This window comes from Meleagris gallopavo, chromosome 5 (assembly GCF_905368555.1).
Source record: "Meleagris gallopavo chromosome 5, MGAL_WU_HG_1.1, whole genome shotgun sequence".
Lineage (NCBI taxonomy): Eukaryota > Metazoa > Chordata > Aves > Galliformes > Phasianidae > Meleagris > Meleagris gallopavo.
Window position 1 is genome coordinate 1,649,487 of NC_139408.1, and position 26,026 is coordinate 1,675,512.

The 26,026-nt window shown below is 40.6% G+C and overlaps 2 protein-coding genes across 3 annotated transcripts in view; one reads left to right on the forward strand and one right to left on the reverse strand.

Annotated features, from left to right (window-relative positions):
* The window catches only part of MPPED2 (metallophosphoesterase domain containing 2), a 195,418-nt gene that overhangs the window by 74,921 nt on the left and 94,471 nt on the right, over window positions 1–26,026 (forward strand). The window contains exons 13-14 of the mRNA XM_085223873.1: window positions 19,778–19,917; window positions 23,611–23,738. The gene's annotated coding sequence lies outside the window, so the exon portion shown is untranslated. The remainder of the gene's footprint in view (window positions 1–19,777; window positions 19,918–23,610; window positions 23,739–26,026) is intronic.
* LOC146544203 (uncharacterized) lies at window positions 6,695–9,235 on the reverse strand. 2 transcript variants are annotated; one of them, XM_085223869.1, is made up of 2 exons: window positions 9,080–9,235; window positions 6,695–8,992 (listed from the first exon to the last, which is right to left on the reverse strand). In XM_085223869.1, exons 1-2 carry the CDS (start codon window positions 9,116–9,118, stop codon window positions 8,483–8,485), a joined length of 549 nt encoding a protein of 182 aa, XP_085079995.1. In that variant the 5' UTR covers window positions 9,119–9,235; the 3' UTR covers window positions 6,695–8,482. The 2 variants fall into 2 exon arrangements, with proteins under 2 accessions (XP_085079995.1, XP_085079994.1); XM_085223868.1 differs by having other exon boundaries at window positions 6,695–9,006.

The following is a 26,026-nucleotide window of genomic DNA, read 5'->3' on the forward strand; positions in this document are numbered from 1 at the left end:
ACCTTGAGCAATTATATGGTTTAAAGTTTATGCAGCAAATTATTAGGTTTGGCAATGACTCTGTCGTCAAGATTAGTTTTACACCAAATTGCTTTCAGATACCAAATGACAGGTTTTGTAATGAAAGGTTGCAATTATTTCTAATTTCTCCAGAGGTAGTCACAAATCACTGATGCTGATTCTGCCATTTGTGCGTGGCTTTCTAAAATAATATCCTGGTGTCTGCCGTAGTACTTTTTTATTCTGTTCACAAAGTCGAATACATCATGTAAAGTAACAAGTGTGCAAGAGGAATTTTCAGATGAAATTACTGCTGAATGGACAGAGTGGATGTTCTGCTTTTTGTCAGTATATTTGTTTCGCATTTTTTATTTTCCATTCCTTGTTGACTACGTATGTTACTTTTCCTCCTTCTGAATGGTTACAGTGAATTACAAAAAGGGTAATTAACCGTGAGACAGCGTTGCATGGATGTGATTATTCTGCTCCTCGTTCTGCAGGTAGCATGCTCAGCTCTGGCTCGCAGATCTTTGCATTCTGCACCACTCAGAGCAGCATAAACACTTTCAGCCTTCCCAAGGCTCTGAAATTATTCATTCCACAGAGACTTATCACGCTGCCAAGCTCATATAATCTCCTTACCGTGGTCGGTTTCACACAAGTAACATGATGACCTATCCTTATGCTGTCCTGGCCAATATTAACGTCTTCCTTCCAAATAAAACAGCTTCTAATTGACGAAGCTGTGTGTGAGCTATTGTCCACATGGGTACTACTGCAATTGCAAGTGTATAATGGCACTGTAATACTGTGAGTATGAAAAACACCATGTCAAAGAAACGGGTCTCTTTTCTGCCATGTTTCTACACCTCGCTGCAGCAGCACTAATGCAGCTTCCTCATTAATGCTTTTGGCTCTGGTGCAGGTATAACTGCATTGTACCAGTGATGTGCAAGCTGGTATTGCCTATTCTCTTGTGAAGGCAAGTGGGTTATAAAACCCAAAGTTATACATCCTGTCATTTCACCGAGATGCAGTTTCTTCTCCGAGTTTTGGGATTCTCAAAGGGGAATAGATAATCTGAGATACTCAATTGCTTTGCATATGTGACCTTATCTTATAAGCAAGACATCTCTTCTTTACCAGAGGAATTTAGTACCTGCAGTAGGATGCTGTGGAATAACAATGTCAGAAAACCAGTCAGTGCCCTAAAAATGTCAGTGGTAGGCCGTGACCATCAGACTAAAGCAAAACTCTTCTGAGATATAATATTTCTGTGTGCTAATTATGGTAGAGTAAGCAATCTTCTGGCCATCTAGTGCAATATAGTCAGTTGTAGGGATACATTACAGAACCTAACTCTACCTGATGGAAAAATAATATCTTACGCTCCCTGGGAAGGGGTGGTAGCAAAGCTGTCTGACAGAATATTCTGGGGAGGCAGCAACCTTGTTTCTTCAGCATATTCTATTTGCTACAGACTTGCAGTGGCGTTCTTGCTCTGTGCCATCTTGATGCTGTACAGCTAACATGAAGCTTGACATTAAATGCAAAATGAGTAGGAAGACTTGAAACTACTTGCAGATGGGACGTGTCTTAATGTATAATCTCCCTGACTTATAATTAGCAGGGCTTTGGCTAATGTTTTGGTCCCTTTGGTGATTTGAATTTTTTTTTTTTCCCCTTTTGCTCAGTTGTTTCTACTTCCTAATTGCATTTAAATGTGCTCTTCTGTGACTTCTGTTGACAGTCAAGTTTGAGCATATTTTTAACCGTGGTGAAAAAGGAATAATCTTATATTCTGGGCACTGCCTAACAAGTAAGACTTTAAGCTGATGAAAGCTTTAAGTCCAGAGCTCTATTCCTTTTGTATTACTTAATTTTGTTTTGGGGCAACCACACTCATTTTCAATTCTCCCTGCAGACCTGCCCTCCTAAGCTAAGCTGCAGTAAATATGAGCAGTGGGTGAAATGGTTTCTGTATGCCAAAAGCTTTCTAAGCTGTAATCAACAGAGATGGAAGTCTATTTATAAAAACTTAAGTTAGTATTTAAAACGAACCTTTGAAATACTGCAGAATTTTTGATTACTCTTATTTTCTCTAATTACATTACTTTCCAAATGTTACCATAATTTTTGTCAGATAACCTTTTTCATATGGACTTGGGTAGATACACAAAGGTGGCAGAACAGAACAAAGAAGGAAGCTGGCTATGTCTTTTCCCAACCTCTTCTTTTGTGCAGTTTCATACATAAGGATGAACACCTCTCACAGGACAGAACTGTGGATATTGCAGAATTTTCTCTCTTAAGCCTGGGTGGTTTCAAACATACTATTTTGCTTGAGAAGTTCAATGGTAAGAGGGCTACGTCTTTGTAATGAGATTTGCTTTTAACACCTTTACTCGTCTCCAGAAATTGTAGTCCCAAAAGCAGGCTTTTTTTTTTTTAACCTAGAGAGAGAATAGTTTCCTGAAGGATGTGCAGCCTGCAATTAACTTTCCTTCTTTACTTCTTTTTTTTTTTTTAGTATGTCTGTAGGAGTCCAACTATAACGTACCCTTGACAGTCTGAGTCATTTGATGGGATCCTGCAAGGTAAAAGGGTCATGAAACATCACAAAAATGAGACTTGTTCAAAAACCCCAGCCCTTAGCCTTTACTGTAACTTTGTTGCTTTTACTTCCTAAGAAGAAATACTGCTTCAAAACGAAGGTCTTCTATCATGTAGTAATAAACTAGGATCGAATGGGGAGCAGACATAAATTTTCTCATCAGTTCTGCTCCTTTAAAGTCTGCACTGGGAAGGATAATTAGTACGAAGTCCATAAGGAAAATGAATAATTTTTTTCTATACCATATTCTCCGATCCAATCTCTTTTTCCCAAATCATTTTTACTAGCTACTACTAGGAACTTGTGTGTAAGTATTATTTAAAATACCAAGAGAATCTGCAGAGGTGGACTTAAGAACACAATGTGAGGATCCACCAGATGCCAACTAAACAGTACTTGGATCTCAAGCACTGAACCTTGCAATAGGTCTACTGCTTGACTGTATCACCAGGAGGAATGAAATGTTGATCCCAGTGCCACCAGAGGGGATTGGCTGCATTACTCAACTCCCAGGCTCCCAGCTGACCCTTAGCAGCTGGGCTGTCACTTGCTTTTCAAGCTCGACAGTGAGAGTAAGTTCTTTTTTTATAAAAGAAAATTATATAAAGAAAATCTCTGTGACATCTATGGCAACTTACCTGAGGGTGTTAAGATAGATATCTAGGAACTGTTGATGATCATGTAAAATACTTCTACTCTTTAAGTGGAAACGAAGGAGATGCAAAGTATAGTAATCTATCATCAAAAGAAAATGAAACTTCAGGAGGATTTATGACAAAGCCTATATCGGCATGTAGCCTCGTTATGAGCATTAATTAGGAAAGGCATAATGGTGGTAATAACAGCAGTCAGCTGTGCAGCAGGGTCGATGAGAGAACTGTCTAATCTGGTGAGAAAACTAGCAGATGCTTTGAGAACATCTGAAATGTTTATGGACTGAGGAGTGCTGTGGACCTCGACGCTAAAGATGCACTTAGCAGTGACTGGACACTAGGTTCTGTAGGGATTCTAAAGGCAAGCTGGAGAAGCAGTGGTGTCTGAAACACAACTGTTGAAGAACGTGTTTTAGGTAGGAAGGACAGAAAGTGAAGTGCTAAGTTATTTTCTTTGGTACTGAATTTGTAAAATAATGCAAAGGAATAGAATGGCTTAAACAAGTGGTTTGGAAATAAACCACTCAGTTACCTAATGGAAAAGTGTTAGAGGTGAGCTATGTGGGCAAGTTTTGTACAGGTTTGGGTTGGGAGTAAAGAACTTTGCCAAATAGTTTGAGTGAACATTGAGAGTTGTGTCATTGTAGAAAGCCTTAAGGTCCCACATAAAAATGGGTGAAAAACTGAGAAACTGGTGGGAGGATCCATTCTAACTGGTATGACTTCACCAAGTTGTTACAGAATGGATAAATGGTAATATTGAGCTGTGTGTTTTTGGTAAGCAGTAAGTACATAAGCAGTCATTCAAAGAAAACTTCTTATGCATACACTTCTCAAAGTGCAGGTGAGAATGGTCCTAGGTCTTTTGTACTAGCTTTAGCAGAATGTGGGGCTTTAAAGCAGAAGTTAAAAGATGGCATTAAAAACAATGAAACAGAAAGCTCTGGAGATCGATATAAAATGGAATAAAACAGACACAACGAATTTAACAAAGGTAAATTATACCATATCTGCCTCTCATATATTATATTATCCATGTATAGGATTTTTGTTTAAACTCACTTCAGTAAATGGGTCCTGCGGGAAAAATGATGAAGGCTGTGGTAGAGAGAAAGAAGAGGAAAATATGTAAGGTGGTTGAAGAATTCTATAAAAACGTGCTCTGCCAGTAGAAAAATTAGACTGGGAGTAGCTTGGAGTTATTTTCAAGGCCAGCCTTGGAATCATTGTTATATAATAACAGCAATAAAAAGCAGGTACAACATAATTAAATTATGAAGCCATTGTTCTTAAAATAAATGAACTTCATAAAGGAAGAATTTTGTGACTGAGGATCATGGAAGGTGGAAGGCACTGAATACTACAAAGGATGATGATATACTTTCAAAAACTAGTAAGAATTTCTTTTACAAATCCAACCTAATCAATTGGAAATGACAGCAAAGAGAACTCGAATATATTAGCATGTTACAGGATTAGGGTGAGTTACACTGTGACGTGGGTTGAAAAAAGCAATAGTTACATGCACCTGGAGAAGTATTCCCAAAAGGGGGAGCAAACTGCTAAGGTCACATATGTGACAATGCTACGTGTCATTTAAATTAGTGCATGTTGTTCTTGTCTGTGTGTCAGTATAGAGTTCCAGCTGGAAGTGATGTAAGAAAAGGCTCCAAGGATTAGTGATGGGATGGAGTACCTCTCTGCAGAGAGCAGAATGAAATAGCTTCATTTGTTTAGCCTAGCAAAGTGAAGCAGAAAAGTAGCTTGCTTGCTCTTCACAAGTGTGTTAAAGAAGTAAACAACAGACAAAATATCTACTTCATAGAAAAGAAAATATTGGCACGAGAACGAATTGTTCACCTTAATACGTTCACTTGGGCTGGAAATCAGATGATCGCTTAAGGATCGGAGGAAGGAGATGCCAGAAGTTCTGTCTGATAGTTAAAGTGGGAGAAAAATGCCAAGGTACTTCTAAGATGAAGTATGATTAATTTATAAACCAGATTCTACGATGAAGTGATTATGAGAGCAGGCAATTAATTTTGATTTAGAAGGTTCCTTCCTCTCCTGAGTTTGGGATTCATTATGTGATCTTCCCACATGGTGAACAGGATGGCATGGCACTGAGAAAGCACCAACAGTGTTGATTTTGCCTGTCATAAAACCAGCGGTTTATCAGCTCAGATTGTTAAGGCTATTCTCTTGATGTCTCACTTGCTAGATTGACATTGTCATACCTGCCTTCTATCTCTTAGCAGTCTTGCTGTATCAACAGAGGTCAGAAAATATCTCTCCAGTTCTAGCCTTCTTTGTCCAGCCGAAGGACAAATAAACATCCACATTTCCTTCTCTAAGGGTAGGTCTGAGTTCCCTGTGTCTGTCTAGGTTATGGAGACGCCTGCTAGATGCCTCCTAATGTAATGGACTTGTGAGTTGGGGGGTAATGGCTGAAGTGCCTTGGGGCTTCTCTGGTCAATGAATGGTGGGCATCCTTTTTGGGAAACACAGCGAGGTGATTCTGTAACTCCTGAGTCATGCTGAGACTCGGCGTGATGTGAAAACCAGCCCCAGAATTAAAAAGCAGTTGCCAGTTCCTTTCTGCTGATAGTAAGCTGGTGAATAATTAATTCACTTTGTTGTTCGCATTAATAATTGGCGACTGCATTCCTGTTCTGAAGTATATGTGATTTAACAGAGAAAGAAATTCCACTTATACATGAACTGAAAAAACACCAGTTAATATATCCTACACAAGCAGCAACTGATTTTTTAAATTGCATTTAGTAGACTAAGAGTGTGTATGATATTGGTAGAATATTAACACAGCTTCAAGAGAAAAAATACACAGAAACAAGGTGATGAGGAATAGTCTGGCTTTCTTAAAACAGAGATGGAATGATAATAGTAATAAGAATTGGATCTCTAATGGGATTTGTGAGTGAGGTTGGCTGGGAGCTAGATACTGCCTTCAACAAGCTGTGCAGCTGGATTGTTTACCAACATATCTTTGTGAGAAATCTTTAAAATAAGGAATCTATCTACCAGAAAGTCTTTTCATGTTTCTTTCTATGAAATTGTCATGAAGCTTTGACTCTAGATAAGGGAATTATAATGAAATAAAGGAAACATTGTTTAGTTGTCAAAACGAATTTGAAGTGTGACATGTGTGGGAAGAAAGAAACCACAGAAAATTGGATATTGGCTCCTTGAAATTTACGTATGTAATGTGATGACTGTGGATGTCTAAAAGAATCTCACTCTTCATGGTTGGTAGAATCAGCTGTTCTATTGACCTTCCTGATTTGATGTTTTAAAGAATATTACTATTAAGGAAACAAATACCTCAGGAAAGCTGAAGAAGTATTTACTTGTAATCAACTTAAAATTCAGTTTTTCTGTTTCTCTCCAGCTTAATAATCATGCTCCCTGTAAGTGAAGTGGTAGATTTTAAATGAATGTAGTAGAATATCCATGAAACAAAACACTTCTTGCATCTGAAGCAGACTTTTGGTTTACTAGGATGATTAAGATCCAATTGTCTACAAATATGAACTATTCACGTGCCATGCATTGGAATCAAAAATCAGCTACTGTGGTGTAAGAATGACTAATGCTACTTCTTCCAGTCACTGCTCAGTGGCCTTCAGAAGTTTAAAGTACGCAGTGGTCAGGTATGAAGGCATACACAGAAATATATCCTCTCTTTATCCCTCTCTTCCCACGTAGATAGATGTATGTATGATATATATGAGAGTCAAATGATGAAAGAACACGTTTTAAAAAACAGATACAAATCCAAGGCACTGTGCTGATCTTCTAATAGCCAAGCATTTGCATAATCACGATCATATCGACGTCAAAAGAAACGTATAAAATCCCAAAGTCAGCTTTGACAGCTATAGCAAACGGAGCTATCTTAGTCATTTGTTTTGGATGTGCCTTTATTACTAGAGTATGCAATAATGATAGCACTAATGAGCTTCTGTGAGAAAACTTGTTCTCCAACTAACACTGTACAATTCGGTAAAGACCATCAGTCATTTTCTGAGTTTCTCTCCAATGCTCTAAAGTTTCTATAAAGTGGCCCAGAAAAACACCTGTATTTTTATGTTGGTACAGCTGGGAATGTACAGTGAGGTGGATGTTATCACTGCGCTCCGACAGGGGATACTGTAAAGCAGGAGATGATATCTGGTGCTTGCTCTTTTGACATTTAATGCTAAAAAGTGATGTTTGTAATTAAGGATAGCACCTCTTTTTCCTTCACAGACACCAGTCTGAGTAAAACCTCGCTTTTCACAGGAGAAATGAGTGTTGAAACGGTGGTTTACGCAGGCGGGATCAGCAAAATGGAGCTCAGTGAAATGAGAATTTTACTAGAACCATAATGTTTAATGAATGCTTAGTATTTTGAGACTGGAAACAAACCCAGGACAGTGCAGAGAAGGAAGGCCGTGCCCAGCATAGGGAACCTGCAGTGGCTGCGGGCTGCGCTTCCCAGCTTGTGCCCTGCTGCTGCAGTGTGCCACATTAGAACAAAATACAGAGAACAGTGAGTAAATAATATTCTGGGCTTTGTGAATTTAGTTGTAAACAACCCTTTGCTTGTATCAGCTTGTATCGGTGAGGTGCCTAATGTAAAGATGCCTTTTTTAACATGTAAGGCACTTCTGATGCTCTTGTTGGCATCATTACACAGCGTTAGGAGGAGTCATATATCTATTTCCTTCTGGCATCCATAGGATTTAGCAGGCCTGTCGTTTTTAGGGTTTTTTGTTTTGTTTTGTTTTGTTTTTGTTTTCTTTTTTGTCTCTGGTATAAGATCAATAATTTGACGTGTTCCTATTGTCTAAAGCTGTTGTGTCCTGCTGAAAGGCGTTTGAAGCGGGCGCTGTTCTGGAACAGCACGTCTCTGATGCAGTCAGTCTGCCCATAAAGCCTAAGTAAATCTTATCTATTAAATTAATGAGAATGTGAGGAGCAAGAAATATTTTTGATCAGCGGTAACCAAACTCCGAGACCAGGGAGGAAAAAAGATGTGCAAAAAGCTTCGACATACAGACGGGCATTGTTTGCAAAACGCCTGCTGCTTCCTTTATGTCTAACTGATCCGTGCCAGAAGCCCTCTTGAATTTCTACAAGAATAGAGCTTCAGATCATCTGCATTCAGTGCCAGAGTCACGGCCCTGGAACCGATAATTGCCTCTGACAGGATTTAATTACCTACTCCCGGACCTCTCCCGTCTGACGGCAGACCACCCCCTGCTCCGCGCCGCTCGCGCAGCCCAGCGCTCCGCAGCCAATGGGCGCCCGGCCCCGCGCGGTGACCTTGCCGAGCCGCAGCCCATTGGCGGCCCCGGCCCTTCGCGCCAGGCGGGCCGCCCGGTGCCCCCGGCCCGCTTCGGGTGGGCGGCGCTGCTCGGCCCGGGGCCCGCGGCCGCCCGCCGTCTGGCGGCGTGCCACGAGCGTCCGCGGGGATCGGCGGTGCTTGGCGGGTCGGGGAGACCTCTCGGAGACCTGCGTGCCGATCCTCCGCCTTGGCTGGCTCCGCTGAACGATATGGCGGCAGAGCGGGCTCCGTAGTTGGGGAGATACTGGAAGGCGAAGGCGGAGGCGTGACTTCGTCTTGATTCCCAACTTTTCCGAGGGGCGCGCAGTGGAGAGCGCGGGCCGCTGGTACGGCCCGAGGCACCTCGTGGCCTCTAAGCTGCAGCTCTTCCATCTTCTGAAACGGAGAACCTAGAGGTCAAATGCACGCTGAACTGCAGAGCAGGTCCCTCCGGATCCAGGGAGGGAAAAATACTCAGCTAACCTCTCTAAAGTAGAAGTGGAATGGACAAAACCACCCCATTTTTGATTGTCTCAGCTGCAGAACGAAGCTCGTGTGCTGGGGGGCGAGTGGGCTCAAGGGCAAGGAGCAGTCGGTTTAGTCGGTGCCAGCCAACACACGTGGGGTGGAACAGCGCCTGGAGGAGGCAGGGTGGATGGTGGCTTCGGGAGCGAGCTGCTGCTGAGTGTCACATTGCCGTCCGGCTTTTTTCACCTGCCTCAGACGTTAATGTAGAGCATGAAAGGTTCTGTGCTAATGGGCATTAGCATTGGACGTGGGATGAGGAGGAAATTTAGAAATTATTCTCACTGATATCTGTTCAAGTAAAACTAGACCCCTCGTTTGTGTATTAAAAAATAGAAGTAAAGTAAGACCTGGTGGTTGCCCATGGAAGAGGCAATTGAGGAGCCAGACTGACAGGTGTTGTATTTTGATTTTTATTTTTTTTTTCTGAAGAATTTAGTAGAAAACAAGTGAAACACCACCTTTAAAAAAGACAGATATAATTCTTTATAAATTTTTGTTAGAAACTTGTAATGCATGTCTAATACAGCATTGCTTTTATAATTACCATTGTCTAAGTATGAGATGAATCACTGCTACAGTACCCTTTAGTATTTGAGCTATGGATCCTCATGCTTTAGATCTGTCTTTCCAGGCTTTGGTGGTGGTATACTAAAGATGAACTTCATCTATTCCATGTGACACAGGTTGTTTAACAGGAAAATGTTTTTATTAGAAGAGCTGGGTTAAGGGCCCATCTGGAACCAATTGAATTCTCTAATGGCCCAACCTTCTATTTCTGGATGGGAAGAGAAGAGAGAGCAGGGAGGAAATTCAGGCTAACAGTGTAGGTCTGCAATGTGAATTTAAGAACATTCCCTGCCATCCCTCCAGCTTCCTGCTCCTGCACTCACTGTGATTTGCCACATCCTCAGCCTTTGTACATACAGACACTTCTCTGTCTTTCTGTAAATTAGTCCATTCGAATACCTGCTCTTAAAAGTCGCTGTCAAGGAGGTGTTGGGGGAGCACTCAAATAAAACAAATGTGAGAAAAACAAGTTGTGCTATGGGAGGGAAAAAGAGCATGGGTCTATGACAGAAGACAAGGACTCCTCAAGCTGCTCTCACTTGAGCCAGTTGTTACAAAAGCCCATATGCCATGGAACTAGGACTTAGTTGCAGACTTTGCTCCACAACCCTTCTTAGATTACTGAACTGTCCCTGCATGCCTCCCAGGACAGCGTGCGAGGGCTCTGTCAATGACTGAAGTACTGTTAAAATGCAAGGCTACATGTTGCAGCCTGATTCAAAGTCCACTGAAGATCCCAGATGTCTTTCCTTTGTTGTAAATGGCTTTGGACAGAACCTGTGCGTAGTATTTCCACGTCAGATGGTAGGAATTCCACCCATCATGTGGTAGAAATCAGGCTGAGCTCATTAAAAAGTAAAAAGAGAAAAAGGAGAGATGGAATAACTCTCTGCAGTTGCAGATACATCTTTAAAGGACTTTTTCATGTTAGAAATACATTGAGGCAGCACTCATTCGATATGTTGTATTTATAACGCACAAACTTAGCAAGCTCACCGTTTTGTAAACCTATCTCATATTCAGACACAGCATTAAGCAATTTCTTTCTCGAATGCAGTCTGCCCGTAAGAAAGCAAGTAATATCTACTTGTCCAGGACAAAAAGAGTTACGCTGCATATGCTAATATACATTGTGTGACTCTGAACTTTTCTGGTTGTGTTGCTTGTTTAGTTTCAAAGCCCAAGTGTAGGAGTCAGTATTGATGTATCAGTGTATTTGCTGATGTGTTTTTAGCAGCGTAAAATAAGGTCTCTGCCCCAACCACCTTAAACATTGTTAGTAAGCTATGCAGAAAAATGTCTCCGTCAAGAAAGTACGTCCCCTTTTAGAAGGTGACAATTGAAAGCATTTTTTTGCAACTCGTGTTGTACTGTTAGCTCATATCAGGCTAGCAAAATGTAGGAAAATATTACATTGTTAATCAAAACAAACAGCTGCGAACATGGAAGCTGTGAATTTTGTGTAGCTTCTGTTCCACAGCCCCATATCCGTGGCAGAAACATTGTAGAGTACGGCTGGAGGAAATGAACGTGAGAAGTGTTGATTATAAAATGCTGGTGCATGTCTTTGTGTGTGTGTTTGGGGAGGCGATAACTGCGCGGTTTACTTGTAACCCCATCTGCTTAAGTGCGCCATGCAGTTGTTTGAAAAACCTTAGAAAAAAAAAAAGATGAAATCCTCAGTGCAGAGAGCCTAAAATTGCGTCTATATTGAGAAAATGTCTCCAATTGATTATTCAGCTGGCAAAATGGAAATTTCAAGTTGCACAGACAGCTAATTGTGGCCTGCCTATGGAATGACAGGTCTATAATTTTTAGTTTTGTGCACATTCAAAGCCAGTCACCTTGACACTTAACAGTCCATTATCTGCCGGCCACCGACCATATGATGATATTCAAAGAGTGACAGGTCTTTTCCATTAAAGAATGATAAAATGCACTATCCTTTATTTGGATAAAGCTGTCTTCACAGACAGAACAAGTCAGGTGCTTATCTGATCCTTGCATGCAACAATGACATTGGGACACCTTTTACGCTGCAGGGCTAACCCTTCTTTGTTGTCATTGTTCTTTTGGGATTAAAATGAGGGAAATTGGTAATCCCTAGCATTGTTTTCTAGGAGAGCAGGTAAGCTGGTATGCATGTCTCTGGTTTGTTTCTGTGTTAAATAAGTTAGATTGCAGGAAGAATTGGAACTCAGATCAAGCAACTATGTGATTCATAATCAAGGATGAAATGATTTCTTGTTACTGTTGTTTTTTTCTTCTTCATTTTGGTGTTGTTTTTCCATAAAATAGACAGTTGTGTTTCCAACATGAATACAAAGCAAGTTCTGGAAACGGGACCCACAGTTTTTGTGATCAAAGAAGAAAAGTCAGAATCCCACCACAAAGGAGGCTGAGAGCTAGCATTTGAATCAGGCTCAACCAAGGGGCTGGATGCAGGATTCTGTGAGTTCTGTTCTACCTTCCTGCGGCGTGGTGAATCTGACAAGGCTGCAGCAAGAATGCATGATAGAGGACGTCTCCCTTTGTGGGAAGAGCCTGGCTCAAAGAGGAGGTGGTTCTTAATACTGAGGAGCTGGTCTTTTAGGTTAGGGAATCCCCTGGCTGAGTGTACTTTCAAGGCACCACAGTATCCACAGGGGAACATGAAGAAGTGGTGTTGTGCACTGGAAGATTGAGCCGTGATGGACAGACAGAGTGTCTCCTCCTCAGGCCTGTGAAGGGAAGGGCAGGCCTTCCAGTGCTGCAGGCATTGTGAGTACAGGAGCCCAGCTAGGGGTGGGCCCAGCCGGAGCCATAGACTTCACTTTGGCCTCAGTGCTCGTTTCTGTGCTGAATGGTTCTCAGGGAATTGTATTTACTTATTTTTTTTCCTAAATATGAGGTTTTAGTAATGAATGTGAATGTGAATCTGAATGTGCGTTTAGAAAAACTATTTTAAAAATGTTTCTGAAGTTTTGTCAAGAGTCTGTGTTGTTTTTCCCAGCAGCGTTAGTGCAGGCTCGCTGATCTGTGTGCAGGAGCAAGTGCATACAGGCAGCCATTCAGAGCAGTGAAAAAGTTGATCATGCTTCCTTTTAGGATGATCTTCAAATGATACCAATCCTGTGAAGTGCAAATTTGCAAATGAATTTCTCACGTTATTAGGGTTAGTGATAGTAACTTTTGCCTCTGCAGAACGTGATTTGGAAATTTTCAAGATGATGCACTGCTGCCATTTCAGAATCAAGTGTTATTCCTCTGGTCCTTATTCATTTGGTAATGAGCGAATATACATCTACACTTTTTTTTTTTCCATAAGAAATGCTGTTCATTTGCAAATGTACAGTCTCCTCTGTATGCATGTATGTGTATATACTGTGTGTGTACAGAATATTACACGTATTTATAGTCTGGAGAATAGGCTAATGAGGAGAGCATACCCTGAAGTGAAGTCACGAGATTTCATTTGTTCCCTGCATGCTGCAGTAATACTAATAACACTACACCTTTTACTCTACAGAATGGCTTGTACTTGGGGAATTGTTTCATCCAATTTTCTTGCAAATAATGAATAAGTTCCCTCAGGTTTATTGGCACTATCTTGTGCACACTTTTTTGGTGTAAATTATTTATTCTACTAATTTAACAGCAAACAGTCCTGGATAGTGAGCTTAGTGAGGCAATTTCATACATATTGGTTGTAGGTTAATTATTTAGGGATTGAGATATCTCTGGTAATGCCAAACAAGTACAGACCTCATCAGAGAAAGCAATTGAATGTGTCTAGGTTTTCCAGATCTCAGATCGTGCAACCATTATATGATGGTCATTAAGTTTGGCATGTTATTGCAAAAGAACCCGAATGTGTTTTTGAGGTAGTCTATAAGTTAACCCTGAAAGTTCCCATCGTTTCCCAGGGAATCAATTCTGATCACTTGCAGCCAGCTATGCAGAATGTGCAGATCCACATATGCTGTTATGCTGGAAATGGAAACGATTAAGGATGTTATTGGATACACATCTCGAGGGACAGCTCAGTGATTTGGGGGCTGTTGAAATATGGATGCAGAAGAATGAACAGATAAATCAAATTTGGGAACTAAAATAAAAATCCTCCATTTTTTGATATGTGTTTGTGCAGCCACGGAGAGGAGATAGTTTAACTGTTAGAGTTTTCCCAACTTCCTAAAAATAAAACAGAGAGAGATTTAGATGCTGGTGGTTTGACAAACATCACTGCCCAGTGTCACTTTAATGAAAGTGTGTTTTTTTTAAATTCAGTGAGGAAAACGTTATTCTTAATCGATCTGGGGGGATTTTTTTAGCTGGCATGAAAACAGTTGGGCAGTTTGTTTGAGAGAACTGTAACCTCTGAGCAGAACATGGGAAGATATTGAATGAAAAGCAGTGTGAGGAGAAGCCTTGAGGAACGCTTGGTATTTAGAAAATGTTGATGTTGAGGCATTTCCATTTTGTCATCTTTATTTCTATAATATAATTGGTGCTCTCTGGTATATTATGCTTGACTTCTTAAATGTCATTCAAACCAGGCCTCTGGAAGGGTTGAAAACTCTGCTGCCCATGCTGTACACCTTTTCCATAGCATTGGGGTGGGGTGAAGGGCTGGTCTGGTTTTGAAGGTCACCAATGGAGTAACCTGCTCTGCAGAGCATTTGTTTTCAAAGGGTTTGGAAATGATCTTTCTCCTGAGTGTTGATTCATCTTAATGTTAAATATAAAGCAAGCTCCTAAACTTGACTGCTCATTAGAGCAGGTAGTGCGGAAGATTTTGATCATCTTTTTTTTTCCTAAGGCAGTTAATTCTACAGCTTTAGGTCCACCTTCATGGAAGTGCTTGCTGTCTTCTGGTTGAGCCCTACCTGGCTGATGAAGGATCTGCTGTGTTGAAGGAGGAAAGTCGTTTAGTGCAAAGCTTTAGGATTCACAGGCTTTCTAGTGTAGAGGGCAGAGGACATGGTGGTGAGATCACGATCATTTGCATTGTAGAAGGGATTTATTGAAGCATTCTGCACTAGTTGGATTTTCTTTAGCATGAAAGCCTTCATGCCAGATGTACTGCACTGGTAAGAGAGACAAATAACCGAAGCCAGATCATTAACAAGCACAGAAAGATGGAGTCACTTAGCAGAAGATTGAAGGAAACCTCTTTTGTTGCCACGTAAGGGCATTCCACCAGTAAAGACTTCAAGAGTGCAGCAAAATATGTTTCCTATTTCCTATTTGCTTGGTCTGAGACGCATCCTAACAATATTTTTCCCTATTTCACTAAGTTAAAGTAAATACTGTCCTCCTATGAGGACGAGAAGAACAGATGTTTCACCTGTCTTCTGGTTAGGAAGACATGGTGATCTGATGGGTTCTCCAATTCCAGTGGGATTTCTGCATTTGTAAGGAGAGAGCTAATAAAACTCGTGATGAGTGGAAGAAAGTAAGAGATCCTTCTTTGGACACTGTTTTAACGGTAGTGTTACTTCAGGGAAGCAAGGTGGGGACCAGGAGTTAAATCTAATGCTAGTCTGCTGCCTACATTCTGTAAAGAAGTCCAGAAGATGGAGTTTAAAATCTGCCCAAGGTTCTAATGAAGCTATGGGCTGGAATACACAGCTTAGGGATCATTCAGCAACTTATGTTTTATTGAAATATGGAAACTAAAAATTAAAAGCATGAAAGGAAGACTGCAATAGTTATAAGAGCATACGAGTAGTCTTGGCAAAAGTTTAAATAAAACTTACGCAGCTGCGTTACGAAAAATATTTAATTCCATTTTAAATGCCATCAGTCTTTGTTTCAAAAGGCAAAAAAAAAAAAAAAAAAACAACGAAGAAACGAACAACAAAACCACCAAAGTTGTGGTGGAGAGGTCTTTAAAAGCATTTTAAAAGCAGTTTGAGGAAAAAAAATGAAGCATTTGTTTCACTAACCTAGATGGGGACGCTCTAGCTAGTCCTGTGTTTAGATTAGAGTTCTGTGAAGGGGCACCTGAGAGAGTGTGCGTGAGCAAGCCAGGTGCTGGAAACAATCTTGTTTCTAATAGTAAGGAACTCAAAAAACCCTAATTTATCCTGTTTTAAGAAAACACACGTTTATGAATTCTCCATTTTTCTTTTCTGCCTGTACATGTTAGATCACCAGTGTAGGATGCAGGGGAGTAAATAGACGATAAAAGCGTTTTTGTTGGATGTGATGCCATGTCTGGCTGAATATTCGCTAACAAAACGCTGTATCCCACTCTGTCAGCTTCCTTGTTTCTGCTTTGCTGACCTGAGCTGAGCTGCTTGCTGTAACGCGACGTGAGATCCAGCGCTGTATTGCTAGCAGCACACTTCTTCATCTGCTCACAGATGGAGTTCCTCCTTCTCTCCATGGCACTGAGCAGAATTATTGCAGAGATGATACTATAGACTGGCACAACAGGAAGGGTTTTTAATCTTTTTTCCTAGCAAAATTCAGTGAAAATCTTCAGCAACTTAGCATGGCTTGTCTGCTAGGCTTTATGCGGTAGCTGCTTTGTATTTCTGCAGAGCAGCTCTTAAACGCAGTGCAAACCAGACTGTGCCAAACAGATGACACTTTCTGTTATGTTGTAAGCTGTTTCCCAGTTTACTTCTTGAATGGCACAAGAATACAGCTCAGCCTATCTGCCTGGAAAGGAGAGCACAGTACTGCTTTGGACACAACCAAAATGATCAGGGAAGCTTGAAATAAAGCCTGACAGATTAGGATTTTCTGGGTAGAATGTGGCCTTTAAAACTCTCTCAAGAGAGTTACATTTTCTCTTTCGATGACATGTCTTCCAATAAGTCCTCTCATTTTCACATTGTTCTTCAATATGAAATGTTACAAGGAGAAGCCACCTGCCTGATTCACGAGTAGGTCAGCATTTGATGACTGCATTAGGATTGGCCTTTCCTGAGATGTCCTCCTCGCTGTAATACTCGCCGTCCCTTTCGAATTTCCTATATTCTAATACTCCTTTATGGAGAAAAAAAATGAGTCTTTGGATATGTATTTCCAAATCGTCACCCTCATTGAAGTGTTTAGGTTTTGTTTCGGACTGTTTCTGCCCCCAAGTTTGCAGGTTGATGTTACGGATACGACGCCACGTAGAAAAGATGGTTTTCCATGCTTATGTGAAACTCTGTCTTTTTTTATTATCCTGAAAAAAATTCCAACATTTTTGGCATGGGAAAATACCTTAAGGAATATATTCAGACTATTTAAGTGTATTTGGTAATGTAATTCTCAAGCCTAACATCCAGTTCATTTTCAGTGTGGCCTAACACTTCTAGTGTGACATTACTGAAAACATTCTGATTAAAGCCAGCTCTCTTATGCATACTTTACCTCTGTGACCTATGAGTAGCTTGAAACCATTTGAACTCCATCTAAATTGGATCCCCCTGGTTGTAAGTGTTACTGTGTGTCAGTTCTGTGTCAGTTGGATGGAAATCTTGCTGCAGAGGATGAAAGTTCACAGCTCTGTATTAATCTACTGGGCACACTCCATCTAATGCCTTCAGTTTTCTTGAAATGCAGCTGCTGATGACCTCTGACAGGTAACACGCAATATAGGATTTTCTAATATTCATTTTTAGTGTATTTTAAAAGTATCTTCTGCACGACATAGATGCTAGGAGAGACAAAATTAAGAATAGTGACAAGTAGGTTATCGGAAAAAGAGACTTCTGTTAATAAAACATATCTGGGCCCATTACTTCCTAATTGTCTTTTTTTCAAAACAGAACATGCAGCTCCTGGCTTCAGTAAAGGAAGCTGTGCACCAATAAACTGCTGGCTGTGATTCCCCTGATGTCTGTAGGTTCAAACTGGTGTGTGAAGTGGAGTTTAGCAAGTGTCATACATATATTCCTGAAGCTTCATGGCTTCTGGAGCAAACGGCATAAATCACTGTGAGGTAGTAGAATTTATCTTTAACTCACAGATAGGAACTACTAATTCAGCACCAGCTCTGATTTAAAAGAGAATCTGTATAGATTTATCCAGCCTGAGTGCCACTGTTGGCAACATCCTCTGTTACAGTGCAACACAGAATCACAGAATGGCCGGGGTTGGAAGGAACCTCAAGGGTCGTGAATCTCCAACCCCCTGCCACATGCAGGGCCACCAACCTCCACATGCAATACCAGACTAGGCTGCCCAGGGCCCCATCCAACCTGGCCTTGAACACCTCTGCTGTCTCGCTGTTACAGAGTCTTAAATTGCAAGTACATTACGCTTGGGTTTGCTTTTGAAGTGACCTTTTTTGTGCAGAAAATTCCAAGCTAAAGCAAAGTCTAATAGGTTCCAGTCTGTAAGTTTGCAACTTGATCTCATTTCCATTAAAACTAACACTAAGACCTATGTCTTTTTCAGTAGGAGCAGGATTTAAATATTGAGCAAGCATCTGAAAGGAAGCTAATCTTGCATTCCTTGCAAACCCCAGGTTGTCTCTGAAAACAGTGAGTTTTGGTAGGCGGAAGGAAGTCTGAGGTTAAGTGCCGGTTTGTGATGGGAAGATGATGACGCTGGGAGGGATGCTTTTCAGGCACTAGGCATGAAGCAGATACAGCTTTGAGAAAGCCTGGAAGCGTTCAAGGCCAGGCTGGATGGGGCCCTGGGCAGCCTGATCTGGTGGGTGGCAACCAGCCCATGGCAGGGGGGTTGGAACTACATGGGCTTTATGCCCTTGCAATCCAAGTCATTCTGTGGTTCTATACATGGGGTATTTTAAGACACTAGCTGTCAGATCACTTCTCAGAATGGTTTGAGTGTGTTGTTTTTCTGTTGCTTCCACTTTAAAATCCAGTCTTAGGAGATTCTGAGAGCCTCTTTTTCCTGTGAATCCCGTGCAGAAATAGATTTTTTGATGGCAACCCGTGAATGGCTCTGGAACCTCAGGGTTCTCTTCTGCCAGTGGCTCCTGGTGCGTGCTGGCTGAGTGGAAGGCAGAGGCCTGAGGTCCTGCAGCAGTGTTGCCACGCAGTTCTCTGCAGGTACATACATGACACATGCACACATTCTAATATAAATATAACAGTATAGACATTCTTGCGACTGTGTAGCAACAACAAAATCTAAGAATAAGGTAGCAGCAGCTTGCAGACTGGCAGTCCTGTGGCTTGTGGTCTTTAAGCATTGATTTTTGCTTTGTTAATTTGGCAGTATTGAAGGCAGGTAACGGGCGTTCTGACCCGACAAACGTGGGGAAAAGAGCACACGGGTGAAAATCTATCAGATGAGAGAATGCTTTGAAATCACATGAGTGTGTGCAGTTATTCAGATTTGGACCTGAAAGCATTGAAGAATGGACTGATAACAATAACCTCTTTCTTTACTCTTCTTTGACTCACGTTCTTAATTATAATAGATAACCCGTGACCAGAAGAATAATTTAGTCATTGAAGAACTTGTCTATATGGTAAAATTTCATTTCAAGCCTTCAAATGTGCTGTAGGATGAACTAAATTTGAAAGAATAATAAGCATTATTGAAACAAAAACAGCAAGGCGTGAGGTGGTACAGTTTAATAAACTTTGCTGCATGTGAAATAGCTGACTAAAAATCACGTATACTTAAAGAAGTTGCTATATCAATAACAAATGTTTCATCTCAGATACAAGTCTGATGTCAGAGTGGGACAAAGCATCTTCCGACTACATCAGTTTAGCAAGAGGTAAAGCCAAGGACTCCCATGGAATGAATATGATTCTATAGCTTCTGCTGTCTGATCCAGTAACACAAAGTATAGCCTCAGTCTGAAGCTTTAGCAGAAGCTCAAGTATATACTTGTTCATGTTTATTCTGGATTTTTACCTTCTTAAGGTTAACAACTTGTTCTGAATGGTCCTTGTCTGACTGTTAGTTCATCTTGCATCTTGGCAGAGACATCAGCTCATCTCAGGAAGTCATCTGTCCAGATTTGACTTAAAAGCTACAGAGTTTTGTAGGTCTGGCCCATACTGTGCCTGTCACAGGACCTGTGGAAAGCTGGTGTTTGAATCCTTGCTTTTTCCTTTGTCTTCTGCTCTGCTATTTCTATATTTTGATTTTGTTTTTCTTTTCACTTCCCTTTTCCAGAGGTTACGCATCTCAATGGATGGGCCATTGTGACAGACTGACACTGGGACTCTGCTTCTCTCAGCCACTGTCAAAGGCTACGGTGTGAGCAGATCTGAGAGCACAAGAAGAATCAGTGGGAATCTTGGATGGACAAAGAGGTACCCTGGTTACGTTTTAATATAACGATATAAAACATAGATATGTTTTTCTTTTAGAAGGGATCTTTTAAATCACAGTTGTGAATTTGCAGTAATGACATCACAAAAGACAGAGTTTTGTCTGGCAAGTCTGAGGGAAAAAAAATATAAGCTCTGACAGAAGTCTCCTTAAGTCCATGGATTGGGTTAACAGTAACTGACAGCAAAAGTGACTTTTAACATGCAGATTTTGAGATCACCTCATGGGAAAGGATGATATTAAAACTCATGGAAGTCATGCCTAGATTACTTTATAAACTTAAATGTATTACCGGAAAATCTTCTCATGATGTCATTTACAGTTTTTCTACTAAGCCTCCTATCTGTGTGTCCCCTAATAGAGGGAAGCCTTCTTGATATTTATTAACACAAGTTTCTAATTAGGCTTGTTGATAATGAATCTGGATATATCCATGTGCATGCAGAAGGATCTCATTACCATTCTTTTAAAGTATGATGTAGGACCTTCAAGAGATGCTTGCTTATGGCTCTTTTCCATTTCTTGTTTTCTGCTGTGTGCGTGCCGTGACGAGATTGTGGGTGTAGCTCCATTTTCAAATCAGAACACACTTTAAAGAATTACCACTTGGTATTCACAGCTGCATTAATATTGATGTTCCTTTGGCACGTAAAGGTGTTGTTACGGCTGTAATAAATATTTTGACACAAAAATTTTCATTTACAGTAGCACACTTTCTATTATTTCTGGGTCTGCTTTGTTTGTTTGTTTGTTTTTAAATTTCTGTTACTTCCTGATTCTTGTCCAGCTCTACAAGCACTCTCTAGAGTGGCCAGAGGAATAATATAGAGCTTGCAGTCTATCATCTGCATTCCCTTTGCATTAGGTGTAACACTGGCATGAAAATTAGAGCCCTTGCTCCAATTTTTCCAGCTGTCTCTGTCTCTCTGTGATCTTTTCGTACAAATTTTCTGGCACGTCTTTGAATATGCAAGCTTATATCACTTTCTTAAGCATACATGTGTTCCTGTCTCAGAACATGGGTACAACTGAATGGAATCTTTATTGTTGGTTGTTGGGGTTTTTTTTTGTTTGGTTGTTTGCTTGTTTTTTCTTCTCAGTAATTCAAGTGTATTTACCCATCTTATCGAGTCAAGAAAACATTTGTTTTCTTCCTTTGTTCTCTTTTTCCCAGATTTCAGTGTAAGGTTCGTCTGATTTGTTTTCATTCAAAATCATATGAATAAAGCAATATCAGGATCTTTTCACTGTCATCTTCAGGTCTTTATTTGTAGAGTACTTTTACAGCTTCAGGAATTATTAAATTTTGGGAAATAAATGCCATCTTACTTCTGAGGTTACATTTGTTTTATTTTCCTTAGCAATATTATCGCTTTAAAAGTGTAGTATGTTTTCTATTTTTGGTCTTTTTCTGTTGCCCCAAGAGATTACTAGGATTTGCATTGGCTGCAGTGCTGTTCTTATTCTGCACATGGTTATGGGTAGGTGGGTGAGAATGCCAGGGCCAAACATGGTATTCTGTTGGAAGAGCTTGTGCCAACATTTGGGCTTGAGTAATTTGGAGGAGACACGATGTCACCGTCTCCGTGAAGTGAATTTAAACAGGAATGTTTTGTTGTACTTTGGGTATGCGTTTCAAAAATAACAATGAAAATAACTTCTTGTGTGTTTCCTTAACTTCTGCAGTTAGTCTCTGGTTTCACAGTCCTTGCCCTGCATTTCTCATGTCCTAGAAGTATTTCTGTTTCATTATTTTTCAGGCAGAGTTTGATGACACTGATTTAGCAGTTTCTCACAGTTCACCGCTTCAGTTTTCATCAAATTATACTTCTAGTTACACTAGACACCTTCATCATCAATTTCCATATGCCTCAAAGACATGCAGGACCAGTTTGCCAACACTGAATTCAGATGCTAGACAATAACTGGAATAGAGGATTTTTTTTCTTAGGATATCCGAGACAAAGGGTGTAGAATTGCTCAGCTCTTAGCATGTGGTTTCAGCCTGTATGCATTCAAAATCTAGACAATAACTGCTATGAAATATTGATTTTTACAATGTCGAATCAAGGGACAAAGATGAATGCTAACCAGAGATTTTACCACAAGATCTGAGCCTTTTCTTCTCAGAGCAACACTAGGGAACAACGCGTGTGAAATCTATCTTCTCTCTTTCACCACAGAATGGAGGCTTCATAAACATCTTGCGCTGTGTTTTCTGTTCGGCAGAATTTGATAATTATGGTAGTTAACATCTAGTGAAGATTTTGGCTGTGGGCTTTCAGATGTACTTTCAGATCAGCGGCGTTGCTGGGGACATTCAAAGTGACAAGACTCTCGAAAATGACCGTGGAAATCTTTTCCTTCCTTCAGGGAGTCTTGTTCTTAACTTCATGCTCAAACTGATAAGATGTCCATACTGGAATGCTTGACCTCTTTAAGGGCTTTTCATTATGTTCATCCTACAGTTCCCTGCAATTTTCCATAAAGGGAACATCACCTGGCCCAAAGGTAATTTGGAGCCCACAAACTGAAACTAGATGTAGATGTGCCAGAGACCACGGCTCTTACATCTGTCAGAAGTTAATTGTGCAAGGCATGAAGTGAAGCTCTGGTGCCTATTTGTTTAGAGGTAAAGACATTAACTCTGAGTAACTGTTAACAAAAGTCAGCAGCAGCAGGTGAATTTGCAATTAAAGGTATAGCCTTCCAAAAACAAACAAACAAACAAAACTTTCTGATACCACTGACTTCTCAGAACTCATGGGTATGCAGTTTGTCTTACGTCCACGAGCAGAAATGTGGACAGTCTGCCACAGGATGAATTAATGCAGAAGGAAGGCAGTTGCTGCCTAAGTCAGAGGTCAAGCAGAGGAGAGGTTCGTGATACTTCTTACTGTGGTACTGCATGCCCATGAAATTTCTTAGTACAATGAGCTTTGTGTGGCTGAGCTGCAGCTGAAGTCAAGTGAAGGCTTTGGCTTTGGCTGGATGCATTGTAGATTAATTAGCTGGTAAAAAGATCACTTCAGAAAAAGGCATCTACCTTCTGCTAACTAGGCAAATTGATATGTAACAAACAGGATGTTTGAACACCTCATAGTACTTCCATAGTTGCTTATTTAGTGCCACAGCTTGTTGACCAGGTGAACGCCAAACACCTTTCCTTCTCACATGTCCTGAACCTTCAGAATCTGGAAGTAAACCTAAATGTTCCTGCAGTGATGTCATTGCAATAACTGCCATTACATCAAATAATATTTGCATCTGTATGTGTGTATGTATGGACAAAACTGAAGTCCCTGCCTGCTCTGTTATGAAGAAATAGATCCCCCAGACTTTGTTCTCGATTTTGAAAGAAATCGGTCCTGTTCCCCGAGCCCCCATTTATTGCGAATGGTTTCTTCTCTAGGTACCTTGACTAGCAGTTACTTTGAGAGTTTTTAGAAGGGAAAATGATTCACCTACTGCTTTTTTGCATTAGTTTTTGTCTCTGCAGAGAAAGTTCTAATCAAATATTTAATGGGGGAAAAGCAGCAGTCATTATCCTGTGACAAGGTTCCCGTCCATCAAATAGAAAACGTACGCCCAGAGGACAACTAGTGATACTTCCTTCAGTAGTCTTGCTTGGTGCTCTACCAGCGTTATAATGATGTGTTCCTCTCTGTCTGCAGATTCTGACAGAAGGCTTCAGTTTCACTTCCCGAAGAGAATTGTCCTTCTTCCCAAAAAGCTGGTGTACTTGTGTGGAGAGGCCGTGGATTCTTCCTGAAGATAGTGTGTTTGCTGGTGTGTTTGACAGGTTAGTGTATGGGCACATACTTATGAGAGGAAAAAGTCAGATAAAAAGTTGTAACAGTGGAGGCTGCAAAAATTAGAAGCCAAGAGGTGATATATTTTTTTAAATTCATTTTTTTAAGGTTTAATTAGCTGCTAGTTCCCATCTCTGATTTTTGGAAGGGAAAGACACTCTAAGAGCTGAAAGACCAGCTTGTATCTTCAAAACTGGTTTTGTTTGTTTGTTTTTATATCTAATTCTATGTTTTTCTGTTGTGCGTGCGTTGTTGGCCACCAAATGCTTAGTGACTTTCAGGCTACAAATGAAGGAAGAGAGCAATGGAAAACTTTCCATCCATCCAACTACATTCTGCAAATTTGGAATGTGGTATTTGCTCAGTGGGGCATAAAGCCTTGACAAACAGAATATTCCCCGTTGTCTTTACTTCCACAGTTACTGAAGAATTTTTAGTTCAGTGAGTGGAACAACCGTGTTAAGATACAGAATTGCAGTGTGTATATTGACATATGGTGAATCTAGTGACTTAGTTAGGTTACTACCAGCAGCTAACTAGTGGATCCAACTCTACATTCTTAATGCCTTAACAAATCAAAATATGTGTAGTCTAGCACTGCAGATGCTGCACACCAGCACATCCCAATCTCTAAAAGCTGAAATTGAGTTCTCTGTGCAATGCAAATGAGAACCCTCATTACCATGATCTTAAATGGGCTAAAAATCCAGGAAATACCGGCATTAAAACAAAAACAAACAAATGAAAAAGCCTCCAAACGGCAGAACAAAGTAATGAAAAACTCCTAGAATCCTCCTTGATACTGTGTCCAAACTAAAAGATAGTGTGAAACACTGGCCTACCTTTTTCTGAAACTGTAACATCCTCTGTGCCAGCCTTGGTCCTGTGCTGCTGACTGCAGCGTGGGACTGGGGAAGCAGAACTGCTTGAAAACCCTTTTGGCCTTTTCAATAGGAGGCATTTTTATAAACAGCTTCTTTTTTCCCTGTGTGGTTTGTGTCCTTAAACGATGGAAGCAAAGAAAAAAAAAAAGGTGATAGAGGAGTGGAAGAGTTGTAGGAGCACCCTCAAGATAGCGTTGTTGATCATTCATTACCGTGAGGTATGGCCTTGTAGTCAAGTCTTGCCTCCTTGGGTCAGATGATGGAATATTCCTGAGATACCTTACTTTGAGAGTAGCTTTACAAGTCATGGAGCATGATAAGGCACCAAAAGATGCAGCGCATCCTAACCGGGTAGGGTCTGTGTCAGGACAATCCTTTAATCGCAGATCAGTGCCATGATACGCAGTTGCAAAATTTGTCTGTTTTATTTCCTTTTCTTTTTTATCCCTTTTATTTAAAAGACGACTCAAAAGTTTGTATTATAGAGGGAACAAGATCTGAGGAACGCGCTGTAAATGGTACCTTTCTTGTATTGTTTCACAAACAGGGAAGAGCTGGGGAAGAGTTTTTGCAATCAGGGCATGATAGATTTTGGAAAATCTCATGAGATTGTCGTATGTTCTAATTTTTAACATCCATCAGGTGCATTCGATGATACCTGGCATGGATTTGTAAAATTGAAAGAACAAAATCCAGGGCAAACTCTGGCCATGACTGAGGCTTTGTGTACCATATACACCTTTAAGATTACAAGTAGGAAGTATTAAAGTAAGCAAAAGCTACTTATTTTGGACTTCATCCAACCAGAAAAATCAGTCCTGTGACACTCGCAGTAGGCAGCTTGGTTACTTTTTGATTTTTCAAATGTATCTCCGAAACCCTGTCAAACTTATATTAGTAGGTCTGCACCCCAGCCAAAATAAGGACATTTTCTTTGTCTGTACTCACATACTTGCATTTTGAGCTGCTCTTTTTATTTGGAAAGTAAATTGGCGAATGGAACTGCTTTCCTCCGAAAACCTTTCAATTAATTTAAGAAAGCCATTTTTCCCTCTGATAGCAATTTTAGGGCCAGTGCATTTCTAGAAGTAGGTACTTGGGAAAGCGCTCTGTTCTGAGAGCCAGAAGACGAGGAGTTTGCTGAGTTCTCTTACAAGTTATCGCAGAGCTCTTTGAGCTTTCTCTCACCTACCAATACTTCTTCCCTCTCTTTTCTGCTGTGCTAGAAGCTCGTTGGTTGTTACAGTGCTGGAGGCTCTAGATGTGCAAGAAAGGAAGGACAAGCCTTGCTTCTGTGACTGCAGAGAAGGGATTCAGCAGGTTCTGGGTCAAACCCACTCACGTCCACTGGTGTTTTTATATTTACTGGCATTGGTAACAATGAAGCTCTCCTA

Excerpts from the sequence above, each read along its gene's own strand:
- LOC146544203 (XM_085223868.1), bottom strand. The coding sequence starts at position 9,118 with ATGGGGTGGTTTTGTCCATTCCACTTCTACTTTAGAGAG. Across the intron at positions 9,007-9,079 it reads TCCACTTCTACTTTAGAGAG|GTTCTCCGTTTCAGAAGATG; the intron begins GTTAGCTGAGTA and ends TTTGACCTCTAG.